At 36.2% G+C, this 11,864-nt stretch overlaps 2 protein-coding genes across 6 annotated transcripts; one reads left to right on the forward strand and one right to left on the reverse strand.

The window, feature by feature from the left end:
• Nucleotides 1-295: 295 nt before the first annotated feature.
• Nucleotides 296-4,572, reverse strand: PEPKR2 (phosphoenolpyruvate carboxylase-related kinase 2). Of its 3 annotated transcripts, none has more exons than XM_008221150.3 (4): nt 4,330-4,572; nt 3,106-3,959; nt 1,593-1,889; nt 296-1,024 (listed from the first exon to the last, which is right to left on the reverse strand). In XM_008221150.3, exons 2-4 carry the CDS (start codon nt 3,872-3,874, stop codon nt 660-662), a joined length of 1,431 nt encoding a protein of 476 aa, XP_008219372.1. In that variant the 5' UTR covers nt 3,875-3,959; nt 4,330-4,572; the 3' UTR covers nt 296-659. The 3 variants fall into 3 exon arrangements, with proteins under 3 accessions (XP_008219372.1, XP_008219373.1, XP_008219374.1); XM_008221151.3 differs by having other exon boundaries at nt 3,106-3,890; nt 4,330-4,500; XM_008221152.3 differs by having other exon boundaries at nt 3,106-3,893; nt 4,330-4,499.
• A 2,221-nt stretch (nt 4,573-6,793) lies between these two features.
• PUR7 (purin 7) lies at nt 6,794-11,521 on the forward strand. 3 transcript variants are annotated; one of them, XM_008221149.2, is made up of 12 exons: nt 6,794-7,286; nt 7,459-7,560; nt 7,749-7,878; nt 8,557-8,649; nt 8,724-8,812; nt 9,099-9,179; nt 9,734-9,823; nt 9,936-10,025; nt 10,139-10,189; nt 10,276-10,322; nt 11,138-11,195; nt 11,261-11,521. In XM_008221149.2, the coding sequence occupies exons 1-12, from the start codon at nt 6,969-6,971 to the stop codon at nt 11,318-11,320; spliced, it is 1,209 nt and encodes a 402-aa protein (XP_008219371.1). In that variant the 5' UTR covers nt 6,794-6,968; the 3' UTR covers nt 11,321-11,521. The 3 variants fall into 3 exon arrangements, with proteins under 3 accessions (XP_008219371.1, XP_088902870.1, XP_088902871.1); XM_089046744.1 differs by lacking the exon at nt 11,138-11,195 and having other exon boundaries at nt 6,796-7,286; XM_089046745.1 differs by lacking the exon at nt 7,459-7,560 and having other exon boundaries at nt 6,845-7,286.
• Nucleotides 11,522-11,864: the final 343 nt, after the last annotated feature.

An 11,864-nucleotide genomic window follows, 5' to 3' on the forward strand; every position in this document is an offset into this window, starting at 1 on the left:
ACTTCCAATTAATTTTTTCAAGTCAATGTTGAACAAAGATTATACTGTTTAGGTCAACGGCAAAGAAGCATACATCATGTGCTTAAATTAAAGAATGGGAACGAAATTTATATTTCGGTTCCTTCATTGTTACATATGGCATCACTATTGCAAAGAATTAGAGTTGATTTACTCCAAAACTCTATTAGTCAAACATCGAGCAACCGAAAGGTCATTACAGTAACTACAAAAAGACTGTTGAATTGCAAGATGGAAAGGGGATGGAAAGACCTAATAACAATATAACCAATCCTGCTTCAGAAAATTATACCAACGCTATATTTATCTATGATACAAATGACACAGAAAACATATCATAATACAGTGCAGCATTCTATTTACACATTCTGTACAATGGATTCTCTCAGTTCATCAGGTTACAATCATTATTAGATTAAAGTAAGGAAATATGAAGGAGAGAGAAAGAATGGGTTGCAGAGGGAAGACTTCACAGACAATGCTAAAATGACACACCCAAATTACCGTCTTGGTCCGGTATATGTCAACTTGTTATCTTTTGCTCACTGAAAATCACCAGGGCAGGTTGTTTTCAATTCCCCAGCTTAAAAGAAGAGTGTTGAGATAATGGAGATTTCGATGGTGTCAGTTTGTCAGCAGGATCAAAATGCTTTACAGAGGTTGTTAGCTTTCATGTTAGATGAACACTGCTGCTCAATTGGACGACCTTTGGGACCACATAGCCTGCTCCTTTTCGGCTCAGAAATTCTCACGTGGGAAACTGCAGTGGCAAGTGCATCCACTAAACCACAATCATCCTGGTCTTCTTCTGACTTGCAACTATCAGATGACGAAAGGGGACCTGAAGTTTCACTGAGAGAGCCATCTACTGACTTGTTTAGACATGCTTTTAGTCTGGGTGGAATGGCAAGTTGGGGGCAAAGCGCTCCTGCTTGGTTCTTCAATCTTGATTTAATGGGAAGTGCCTTTAGTGTTCGCTCAGTATAAAACAATATCCATGGATGCCCTGTTAAAACACCAAATAAATGTCAGTTGCTTGGAGATATAAAACTTGCAAAAGAAATCCTTAGCTCAATGATCATCAGAAGAACCAATACTAAAATGCAGAAATTGGTTGGAAGGAGCATGCGCACACTTTGTGACAAAGTCAAGAAATACAAGGAAACAAGGGCAGCAAAGCAAAGAACGTTCAGTAATCAAGGGTTAATTAACAGTTTGGGCTAGGTAGTCGTTCCCTCAAAATTCCAAAAGTCCAACGGCAGTTGATCAACCAACAATTTGTGTGGCTGTGACAAAATAGGGGTGGAAAGAAAGGCATCTTTAGACATTTTAAAAACATATTAGCTGACACGTATCTGAGCAAAAGCATCTTAATAGGAGAAAATGTATGACAAGTTACTGAAGTAAACCTTTAGTCGTACTTTCCCCTTGACACAAAAGACCTCTCAAATAAGCCTAATCCCAGAGAAAGAAAATGTAAGTTTTTTACAAAAAAGAGAATGGATTGCATATACCTAATAAATGGGGGTGCATACGCTTAAAAATTCTCATATTTGACAGAACCAGAAACTTACTCAGTACTTCATCTGCTGTGATCCGTACTGAAACATCCCTTGTCAGCATTCTCCCAATAAGATCCCGCGCAGGCTTCGAAATTGACTCCCATATCCCTGTATGGAAATCAAGCTTCACAGTCTTGATTGCTTCAAAAACTGCTTCTAAGGAGTCTCCTTGAAATGGAAGGACACCAACCAAGAGCGCGTGTAGGAGGACACCAGCACTCCAGATATCCACCTTCTCAGAATACTTTCCTAACAAAACGTCTGGTGCAACATAAGCCGGACTTCCAGCCAAACCAGTCAGATTTTGCCCTGCAGTAAGCATGAGAAAACCTTTCACTTAACTAATCCATATAAAAGAGAGGAATAAAAAGTATGATTAACACTCCAGAAATATGCCAACAGTTTACAAAAATTGCAATAAAAATTACAATCTTGTCTACAACTAAATACACATAATGTTCATTAAAAAATTTGACAATAGAGACATGTTCTCCCCACTTATCACTATCAAACTCCATATCATATCACACGGAAAAAAAACAGAAGTTACAAGCGCAAGCAGTTAGGTTTAATAATTTTAAGTACCTCAAATTTAAAGAAAAAAGAGACATAAAATACTAAACATTCTCGATAGCACAGAATGCAGTATCAACAGAAATCATGGAATGAAGCCAGGAATCGTAAAATCATATATCAGCACATCTCGTTAATAAATTTATAAATAAAAATTGAAAAGGAATCCCAATAAAATGATGACAGATGATAGATATAATGTTCACCTGGGTGGAAGAACCAAACACTTAGAACATGTTACGATGTCAATGTTGCATTCGAGGTACATAAGCCTAAAGGTTTAATATAAACTAACTTCAGAAATGCAATCTAAAACAGAGCTCTGAACACTATCAATTTCATAATGATGGACCCAGACACCCAGCCAAAGGATAATAATAATGCCAGAACATATTTCCTGCATAGAATTGACAGTATCTATGGTTATAATTAAAACATCCCTCAAACAGTCTAACCTCAGAAGAAGATACGAACTCATCTTAAGAGCATCAGAACTTAAAAAGTCTGACACAGTTTCTTAGTCTTCCGTGATACAGCCATATGGCTGACCCAAGCAGTTTAGGATCTTGCCTATAGATGCTCAAGACTAATACGGGAAGCTCAACTATAGCCATAGAGAAATCTGAACAAATACTTCTTACATAGAGATTGTAGTTGAGTTTATCCTCAGGAAGGATAGATGTCATGGTTTAATATAGTCATTATGCCTTATGCTAAATGCAACTTCAAAGCTATCTTACTAAGAATGCTGGATTTATTTATTTTTACTCTTCCATGGAGATTATACTGCGACCTCTCCTCACACCCCTACAACCTGTGCTTGTGATAGTTGTTGATGGTATGAAAAGGCCTTTAAAACACTTTCTTCAAACTCAAGTTCCCCTACTCTCGGGAAAAAAACATATACTAAAAATGTAGATAAAATCCTTGAAAGAAGAGGTAAGGTGCTCACCATTTGATATTCTCATGGCCAGCCCAAAATCTGCAAGCTTTATCTTTCCTGCTTTTGTGAGAAGAATGTTCTCAGGCTTTATGTCTCTATGTACAACCCCCATATCATGACAATACTTGATAACTAGCATCACTTCCTTGAATATCTTGGCAGCCCGGTGCTCTGAATACTGAACCTCCTGAACCATCTGATCAATCAGGCGCCCTCCAGAGCACAACTCCATCACAAGATGAAAACAATTTGACTCCTCATACACAGCCTGCAATGTCACAACCCCCGGATGACCAGACAAATGCTGCATTATCTCCACCTCCCTATGAACCGTCTCCTCCCCTTTTTTCAGAGTCTTACATGCATACTCAGCACCACTAATCCGGGACTGACACAACCAAACCGACCCAAACTTTCCATGGCCAAGCGTTTCACCTGAAACATAATCTTCCTCAATCTTATTCTTCCTACCCATCTGGGTAGCAACATCTATACACCCTATCTTCCTCTTGATACCTCTTCCTGGAGCAACCAAAGACGAAGTCCCACATGGCGGAGCAGTGGCAATGCCTGCAAGCCTACTTTTATGCGACACCACAGGTTCAGTGCCTCCATCATCATCATCATCTTCTTTGCACCGCTTCTTCAACCTTGTATAATCCTCTAGTGAATAATGTGATGTAAGGATCGATGATCTTGAATTGCACGCCTTCGATGTCACATCTTCCGGTAGATCTAGGCATGGGTCAGCCTCGCCACCTTTCCTCTTCTTCCTCATCAATTCAGAGTAAACACTACTTTTACCCAGAAGCACACTATCAGTACATTGAAATTGCAATTCACACTTCTGGGTTCTGTTGTTCCTATATAACAAAAAAGTATTTTTTTCTCAATACAAAATTCAGTGTAATCAACTAAATACGCCTTTTCTTTTTGTTTCCCAGAAAAGAAAAACAAATCAAGAACAAAAGAGTTCCTTTATTTTACAACGGAATTTCGAGTGAAAACAGACGAACAATTTGACTCGGAAAACTGCACAACTACATTATACCCAGTAAATTAAAGAAATGACATTCAATTAAACAAAGCATAAAAACAATTTTCTTTTTCTTTCAAAATCTCGGAAAATAAATAAAAACCCAAACCCGTCAGTAGGATTGAATCAGTGAATACGACCGAGAATGAAGCGAAAAACTTTTAAAATTTGGGAAAAGAAAGAACCTTTGAACTCACCCAATACCATTCACATTTCAGAGCTGACGAAAAAGATCAGAGCGAAACCCATAAACAGTCAGCGGCGTTGGTCAACGAGTATCAGCGAACCCTGAACTGTGAGAGAGAGATTGATCGAACCAGAAACCCTAGAAATTTCCAATTACAAGATTTGATGAGGAAACAGGGACGAATTTTATCACGGTAAGAAAACAATATATAAGAATTGACGCCAAAGGTTTGGGGTTTTAGTCTTTTGCGCCTTTTTACCTGTGCCGACGTGTCCGCTTTTTATACGACAGGTTTCAGAATCCGAGTCTAATTGGGATGGGAGTGTGGGGTGGGGTGATCTGGTGCGGGCGGTACTACGGTGCGGCTGCGTGCGAGGCGATGAAATCGGGCGGTGGAATTTGGTGCGACTATGACGACACGGGGATTTTGGGGCAGCTGCGTGTTTTACTTTGGGAAAGACTGGCAGTGAGCTTTTGACGCATGTGATGTGATATGTCATTTCACATGGGCGCCAGACGACGCGTGGGAGCCGTGAGCCTGAATAATGTAGAATACTATTTCATGCTTTGTCGATGGGGACATGTTATTTGGTACGGATTGCGAACCCTTATCTTGTCTAATTTGGTTCGGTTTGGACTCCAAATTTTACATTGTAATGTATCAATGTTATATTACGGTTTGAATTAGTTGGGTTTATGTCTGAAATTAGTAGTATACTTGGACTAAACCAATCTACTTAGTGATTGATTTGGTTCGGGTAATTCAGTTAATATGTACTTAAGCAAATATTATATATTCCCCCACTTACATCAAAAAGAGATTTACAACGAAAGTTCAATAATAGTTGACAAAACTTTTCAGTGTTAACTTAACAAGTCATGTTTTCCGTATTCATGACTGTTTTTTTTAACGGGTTGATACAAACACAATTAGTTAAAATAATGAATAATATGATATGACTTATTTCATCCGTTAAGAATAGTGGATTGCTTTTTTTTATTTTTTTTTATCACGGTAGTGTGTGTGAAAAAAAATTTCATATCCTTTGTAGTTTAAACTATTAATTGTATTAAAAATTAAAAGAATAATTACTCATTTTAACCTACATGACATGTTTCACCCATTTTAACTTATGACTCATTTAGAAAATAAATTATATTTCTTAATATGTTGTTAAATGGAAACATGTCGTATTAGACAATAATAAAAATAAAGTTGAAATCACAAAATAAAACATCTTTCAGCCATACATACCCGAAAAAGATCAATAATAAACATTTGTCAAAGTTCCAAACAAAAGCTAAAATTGTTGATAAAATGTCTTAAATATTTACACACAAAATATGAGACTTGAGATATATAAAAAGTTAATGAGAAAAAGAACAAGTTTGAAGTAGCACCCATGACCATAATCACAAAAAATTTATAATAAAATTTGTTTATAAAAAAAACCTATGATTTAATGAGTTGTGTATAATATTGGCAAGTCTAAAAGCCGTCATGACAGCTAAATTCTAATATAAACAATGGTAAAGTAAAATTAATCATTTTTAAAATTCTATTTGTTTTGCAATGGCCTCTACTTGTCTAATAGAGGTGTTGAACGTATTGTGCCATGGCAAAGTCCATGGATTAGGTTGGGTCGAAGTTTTTAGCCCAATAGGTATGACATGACACGAGCACGAAATAGACCTGAACTAGGCATGATATATATATTTTTTATTTTTAGAACAAGCATGATTTCATTAATATAAGGGCAAAAACAAGGGATGTAAAAGAAGAACACACCCCAAAATGGAGGTTCTTGTATACAAAATCTGGAAAAATAAATCCAGCATGAACGTGAGGGACAAACATTACATATGAAGCCCAACTCACTGAGAGTTAATAGATAGATGATCAAGAAGAGTCTTTGATGCACCAGTGCATAAGAGATATCATGAAAACAACATATTATAGTTGAACATGAAATCATAAGCACTAAAGTGAAAAGGCCTTATTGCTCAACATTCACCCAGCCAAAAAGGCCACAACACCTTCATCATTCCACATGATCTCATATCACCCAATAATGAAAGATCCATATAGATCTAGCAACTCTACTTCACAATATAAATTATTTAGAAAAGCCGGTCCAAAAGAACTAGATAGAAACAAAATGAGGGAACACAAAACCCGTCATAAAAGCTGGATCTCTTAATTACATAAATTCTTAACTAGGCATGACATTTGGCATGGATTTTCCTCTATTATACAAAAGTTTGTAAAAAAAAGTTAACATTTAAAGTAAAAAATATCTTAATATCTAATTATAAGAAGAATCAACTTTTGTTTTTGTTTAATGAAATTCCTAAATGTTGAACTCTTTTTTAATTTTTTTTTTTTTTTGGTTGGGAAAGAAGATGTTGAACTTATATAACATTTTTTTTCTTTTATGTCACAAATATTGCACACTAGCCTCGGATTAATCCGTTCGTTTTATTCATTTTTGCTGGCCTATTTTTTTAATTTTTTCTTTTGGGCTTAGTTGCAGAGATGTTTCACGCAATCAAAAAGTTGGAAGCGCGGCCTTTAACAAAACCACAGTATATAAGAGGCGCCAACGGCACAATCAGCCACCGCGAGACTCCAAAACTTCAACTGTGAAAATGGCTCAGTATGCTCCAACCTTAAACCCTCCCAAGACCCTCATCCCCAAGCTCCCAAACCCCAACCCCTCTTTCTCTTCCATCTCAACCTTCAGAACCCCCAAACCCAAATCCAAAAACTTCTCAACAATCTCCATGTCAGTGACGGCGGGCCAAAATCAACAGCAGCACCAGAAACCACCGTCCTTAGACGTTCTGATCAACAGTGCTCGCAAGGAAGAGGTACTTGGTGCTATCAAGAATTCGTTGTCTCACTGCCTCTCCGAAACCAACCTGCATCTCACAGTTCCCGGCCTCAAATCCAAAACTAGAGGCAAGGTATAAAACCCAAAGGAAAAGAACAAATCTTTTATTCTTTTTGCTTTATTTTGTTTATTTCAATGCCTCTAGTGAATTGCGCTGAATAAACAACTTAGGCTTTTGCTTTTCAAGCAACTAGCTTTTGGGCTTTTGACTTAATGGAAAAAGAGACTAATTCTCTGTTTTCCAGGTTAGAGATGTTTATGACAGTGGGGACTATCTAGTTATGGTCACCACGGATAGGCAAAGTGCATTTGACAGAATTCTTGCTTCCATTCCCTTCAAAGGCCAGGTCTGTTCTTAGTTCTGACCCCAAAGAAATGAATTTCTTATATGTGAATTTTCTGTATTAAATTTAGTTGAATTTTTTATGGAAAGAGAAAAAAGAACAGTCAGAAAGCATGCTAATTAAAATACTGACTACATGGTTTATGGATAATTAGTAGCAGTATCTGAATTTCTTTGGTTCTGTGATTTCAGGTTCTCAATGAGACAAGTTTATGGTGGTTTGACAAAACTCAACACATAACTTCAAATGCAGTTGTTTCGGCTCCAGATGAAAATGTAACAATTGCAAAGAAATGTTCTGTTTTTCCTGTTGAATTTGTGGGTAAGATGTTATAATCATAGTGTTTAGCACTTTTTAATTGGCTAGTGAGCTACTTCATTGTTTTTGTGCTTGAACTTTCTTTCTATTCTGAGTGAGGGCAAAAATGCAAGTTTTAGTAAAAGTAAAACTTTTGTGTTAAAGATGTTACATATTCAAGGCATTGGTTGAAAAAAAGAAGAACTGGAGGAAAATGGACTTTCTGATATACTCATTCTGTATCAATTAAATTCTTTTTAAGTGGTTAGTATCCTAGATTGCTTAATTTCCCAGCACACTTGTATTTGAGGAATAGGATTATGGATTCAAATTTCTTTAAAACAAATATTCATCCATATGTGTCTTATTTTTGAACTTCGGTGTTGGAAGCCTCCATTTTACCTTTAGAATTTCTGTTTGGCAGTTCTTTTGCTGTTACCTGCACTATTTGCTCCATTTGTATAAAATTAGCTATTTATGCATATAGGTAGTGTTTTGAGAGGATAACAAAACAATATAAACATACATGTGGAAGTTTTGAGAGGAAACAACAATATAGAGGTATTAGATATTTCTTCTTCTCATAATCATGAAGGAAAAGTATAATCTCCAAACAACTTGGCTTGATTTGAATATGAGTACTTGCACCATACATACATAAATTAAGCTGTCTTTACACTACTTTTGCTTCTAATTATGTAGTCAGAGGTTTCTTGACGGGAAGTACTGATACGTCACTATGGACGGTCTACAATAATGGTGTTCGGAATTACTGTGGCAATGCACTCCCAGATGGTGAGCTCTCTAATCAATGCATTGCTTTATTTTCAAACCAAAATTTTAAGTCTGATGGTTTATTGATATTATAGGCTTGGCAAAAAGCCAAAAGCTTCCTGCAAATATACTCACACCAACAACTAAGGCGGCAGATCATGACGTTCCTGTTACCCCAGATGAGGTTTGGTCTCTCTTTGATATCATTTGTTACCTAAAATGGAAAAAGGAGGGAAGGAGAAGAAATCTGGGTAGATTAGGGATATTAAGCTGTATACCTAATAACTGATAAGTCAATTTGTGTTGGAGATGAAACCAAGTCATTATGGGATGTTCTGCTGGATTTTCTTTTGGAATGGAATGTATTAATATTACATACATGTACCTATATATAATATGTTACATGCGGGTCTTCATTTGTTCTCCTCTATACACTTCAGTTCAGTTAACTTGATGCAATTTTCTTGCAGATTGTTGAACGTGGACTGATGACTCAAGCCGAGTATGATGAAGTAAGTAGGAAAGCATTAAGCTTGTTTGAGTATGGACAGGTAACTTGCCTTTCTTGTTATCATCTTACTGTTATGAACCTTTTAAAATTTAACGATCTGAAAACATAATGGGATTATAGGTTTGCTGAATGAGATTGTATTATGGACTTTCTATTTTCACACAAAAAGTAGAATAGAAGAAAGGCTACAATGAGGAAAAGTTGGAAGAGCAAGCATGAACAAATTCTTTTGATCAGTTTCTACTGTCTTTGAATTTTTTTTCTTCCTTTTGTTTCAATTTTTACTGGTTCCATATCAAACATGTGGGCTCAGAAGTTTGTGTCATATGCTTTGATCTCTGACTTGAACGTTGTATTCGGTGTCCTTATGCCTGGACAATAGCAAGAATTTTGTGTGTGCGCATGCTTGTGTGTAAGTTTATTGAGCATTCATACTACTGATCAATCCAAATAAGTATATTGGCCAAGGTACTCAACGGTGTATGCTTGTGGGAATGATCATAATTGACTTTAGATACTGACCGAATCAATTTGTTATCTAAATAATAGATGTCAGCCACACTAACCAGTTTTACCATTTCTTTCATGTTGCAGCGCGTGGCTCTGGAACATGGCTTGATATTGGTAGACACAAAATATGAATTTGGAAAGGGCCAAGATGGTTCCATTCTTTTGATTGATGAGGTTTAACATTGTCTTGTTCAAAATTTTAGTAGTTCTTTCTCAATCACAATTCACATATTCAGATAAAGTAACGAGAATTAAATTTTATTTTTTCCTCCACTTGCCATTCTAGGTGCATACACCTGATTCAAGCAGATATTGGATTGCACATACTTATGAGGAGCGGTTTAAGAATGGCCTTGAACCTGAAAATGTTGATAAAGTATGCGATGTATTTTATACTTCATATTCCTTTTGCTTTTTTGTTCTTTTGATCTTATAGACAAATTACATTTTATCAGCAAGTTGCTGACGTTTAAATCTTTTGATTCTAAGGAGTTCTTGAGGTTGTGGTTCAAAGATCATTGCAATCCTTATGAAGATGAGGTAGTCACATAAACCCCAATTATATTTCCTTTTTGTGTTTGAGCATGTGAAACATCAAATCTCACTCTGATAGTACAAAAACTTAGGTCCTCCCTGATGCTCCTGAGGAACTCGTTCGTGAGCTATCTTGGCGGTATGCCACTTCTTTATTGTGCTTTATCATAATTTATATTATATAATAATGTCTTCTAGTCTTCTACATGCTTCTTGGATGCTAAGATCCATTTCTTTCCAATGATTTTACTGTTATTGTGATTATGGCTGTGTTTGCAATTGCTTTGTTGATTTTTACACATAAAGTGATCAGCGTAGAAAGCATAATAGCTAATGATTCTATGCATAAGTGTTAAACTACAAATTGCTAGTCAAGTTCTTTGTGATCATCATGTTTTTGCTTGTGTTGTCTTTTAGAATGATTCTATTTAAACCTAGAAATTTGCTCGGGCAGTCTCTTTCTTTTCCCTTGCTTTTCCCTCACTTTTCCCTCAGTTTCTTTGCAATTGCTTTGTTGATTTTTACACATAAAGTGATCACCAGAAAGCATAGCTAATGATTCTATGTATAAGTACAAATTGCTAGTCAAATTCTTTGTGAATCACATGTTTCTGCTTGTGTTGTCTTTTAGGATGATTCTATTTAAACCTAGAAGATTGCTCGGGCAGTCTCTTTCTTTTCCCTTGCTTTTCCCTCACTTTTCCCCCAGTTTCTTTGCAATTGCTTTGTGGATTTTTACACATATCAGCAGAAAGCATAGCTAATGATTCTATCCCTCCCTCCCCTCCTCCTCCTCCCTCCTCCTCCTCCTCCTCCTCTCCACTGGCCCCTTGTGTCTGAATAGAATCACTCTGCTTGGTGTGTTATTGTTTGACCAACTCATACTGAAGTGTGTGTAAGTTTCAAGTTTTTGCATCTACCGCTAGCAGAACTGACATTACTCTACGATGACAGATATATTTTCTTGTATGAGACAATAACAAAATCAGAATTCAAGCTGCCCTCAACAGAGGTAATAAAAACAAGAACTTGTTATATGTATAGATTATTGTGACATAATTTTGGCTTTTCGTTCAGGAGCCAATACATGATCGGATATCTCGAAATGTTGCACGGGCGTTATCATCTCTTACGTAACTTCATAGTATGAAGCACAATTTTGTATTGGAATTGACTTTACCCAAAAATCATCAGAAATGATGGATAGTTAATCTTAGGATGAACTTTGTTGTCTTGTTTCAAGAAAATGTCTCTGGTATTGGGGTTAACCAGTGGCTTGTATCAACTAATGAGATGGATAATTGGGTATAATAATTAAGCAAAAATGTTTTAAGCTTATTATTTGTTGGCTTTTCTACTTATAAAAAAAATTGAGTAAGCTTCCTTTTAAGAGCACTTCCACCCATGGTGCCATGACAAAGGGCAAGGGCAAGTAAGGGCAGACACTATTCATGTGAATAGTGATTGTCCTATCCTTTTTTATTTTACTTTTCCACTCATTGTCATGGCAACATAAGGGCAATTACTATTCATATAGGATTAATTTTATTTATGTGTAAAAAATTTGCTAGGTATGTATTAAAAAAAATATTTCTGACTTTTTTTCGATTTTTAAAAATATTTTTACGTTGATGATGCCATCACCCTCAAGCAACAACTTGGACTGTTCTTGCTTTCAAGC

This window comes from Prunus mume, linkage group LG2, assembly GCF_029339155.1.
Source record: "Prunus mume cultivar Tortuosa linkage group LG2, ASM2933915v1, whole genome shotgun sequence".
Taxonomy (NCBI): domain Eukaryota; kingdom Viridiplantae; phylum Streptophyta; class Magnoliopsida; order Rosales; family Rosaceae; genus Prunus; species Prunus mume.

Coding starts and splice junctions, on each gene's coding strand:
- PUR7 (XM_008221149.2), top strand. CDS start 6,969: ATGGCTCAGTATGCTCCAACCTTAAACCCTCCCAAGACCCTCATCCCC. Junction 7,879..8,556: donor TTTTCCTGTTGAATTTGTGG/GTAAGATGTTAT, acceptor CTAATTATGTAG/TCAGAGGTTTCTTGACGGGA. Junction 11,196..11,260: donor TCAAGCTGCCCTCAACAGAG/GTAATAAAAACA, acceptor CTTTTCGTTCAG/GAGCCAATACATGATCGGAT.
- PEPKR2 (XM_008221150.3), bottom strand. CDS start 3,874: ATGAGGAAGAAGAGGAAAGGTGGCGAGGCTGACCCATGCCTAGATCTA. Junction 1,890..3,105: donor GGCCATGAGAATATCAAATG/GTGAGCACCTTA, acceptor TGCTTACTGCAG/GGCAAAATCTGACTGGTTTG. Junction 1,025..1,592: donor CACAGCAGATGAAGTACTGA/GTAAGTTTCTGG, acceptor GTGTTTTAACAG/GGCATCCATGGATATTGTTT.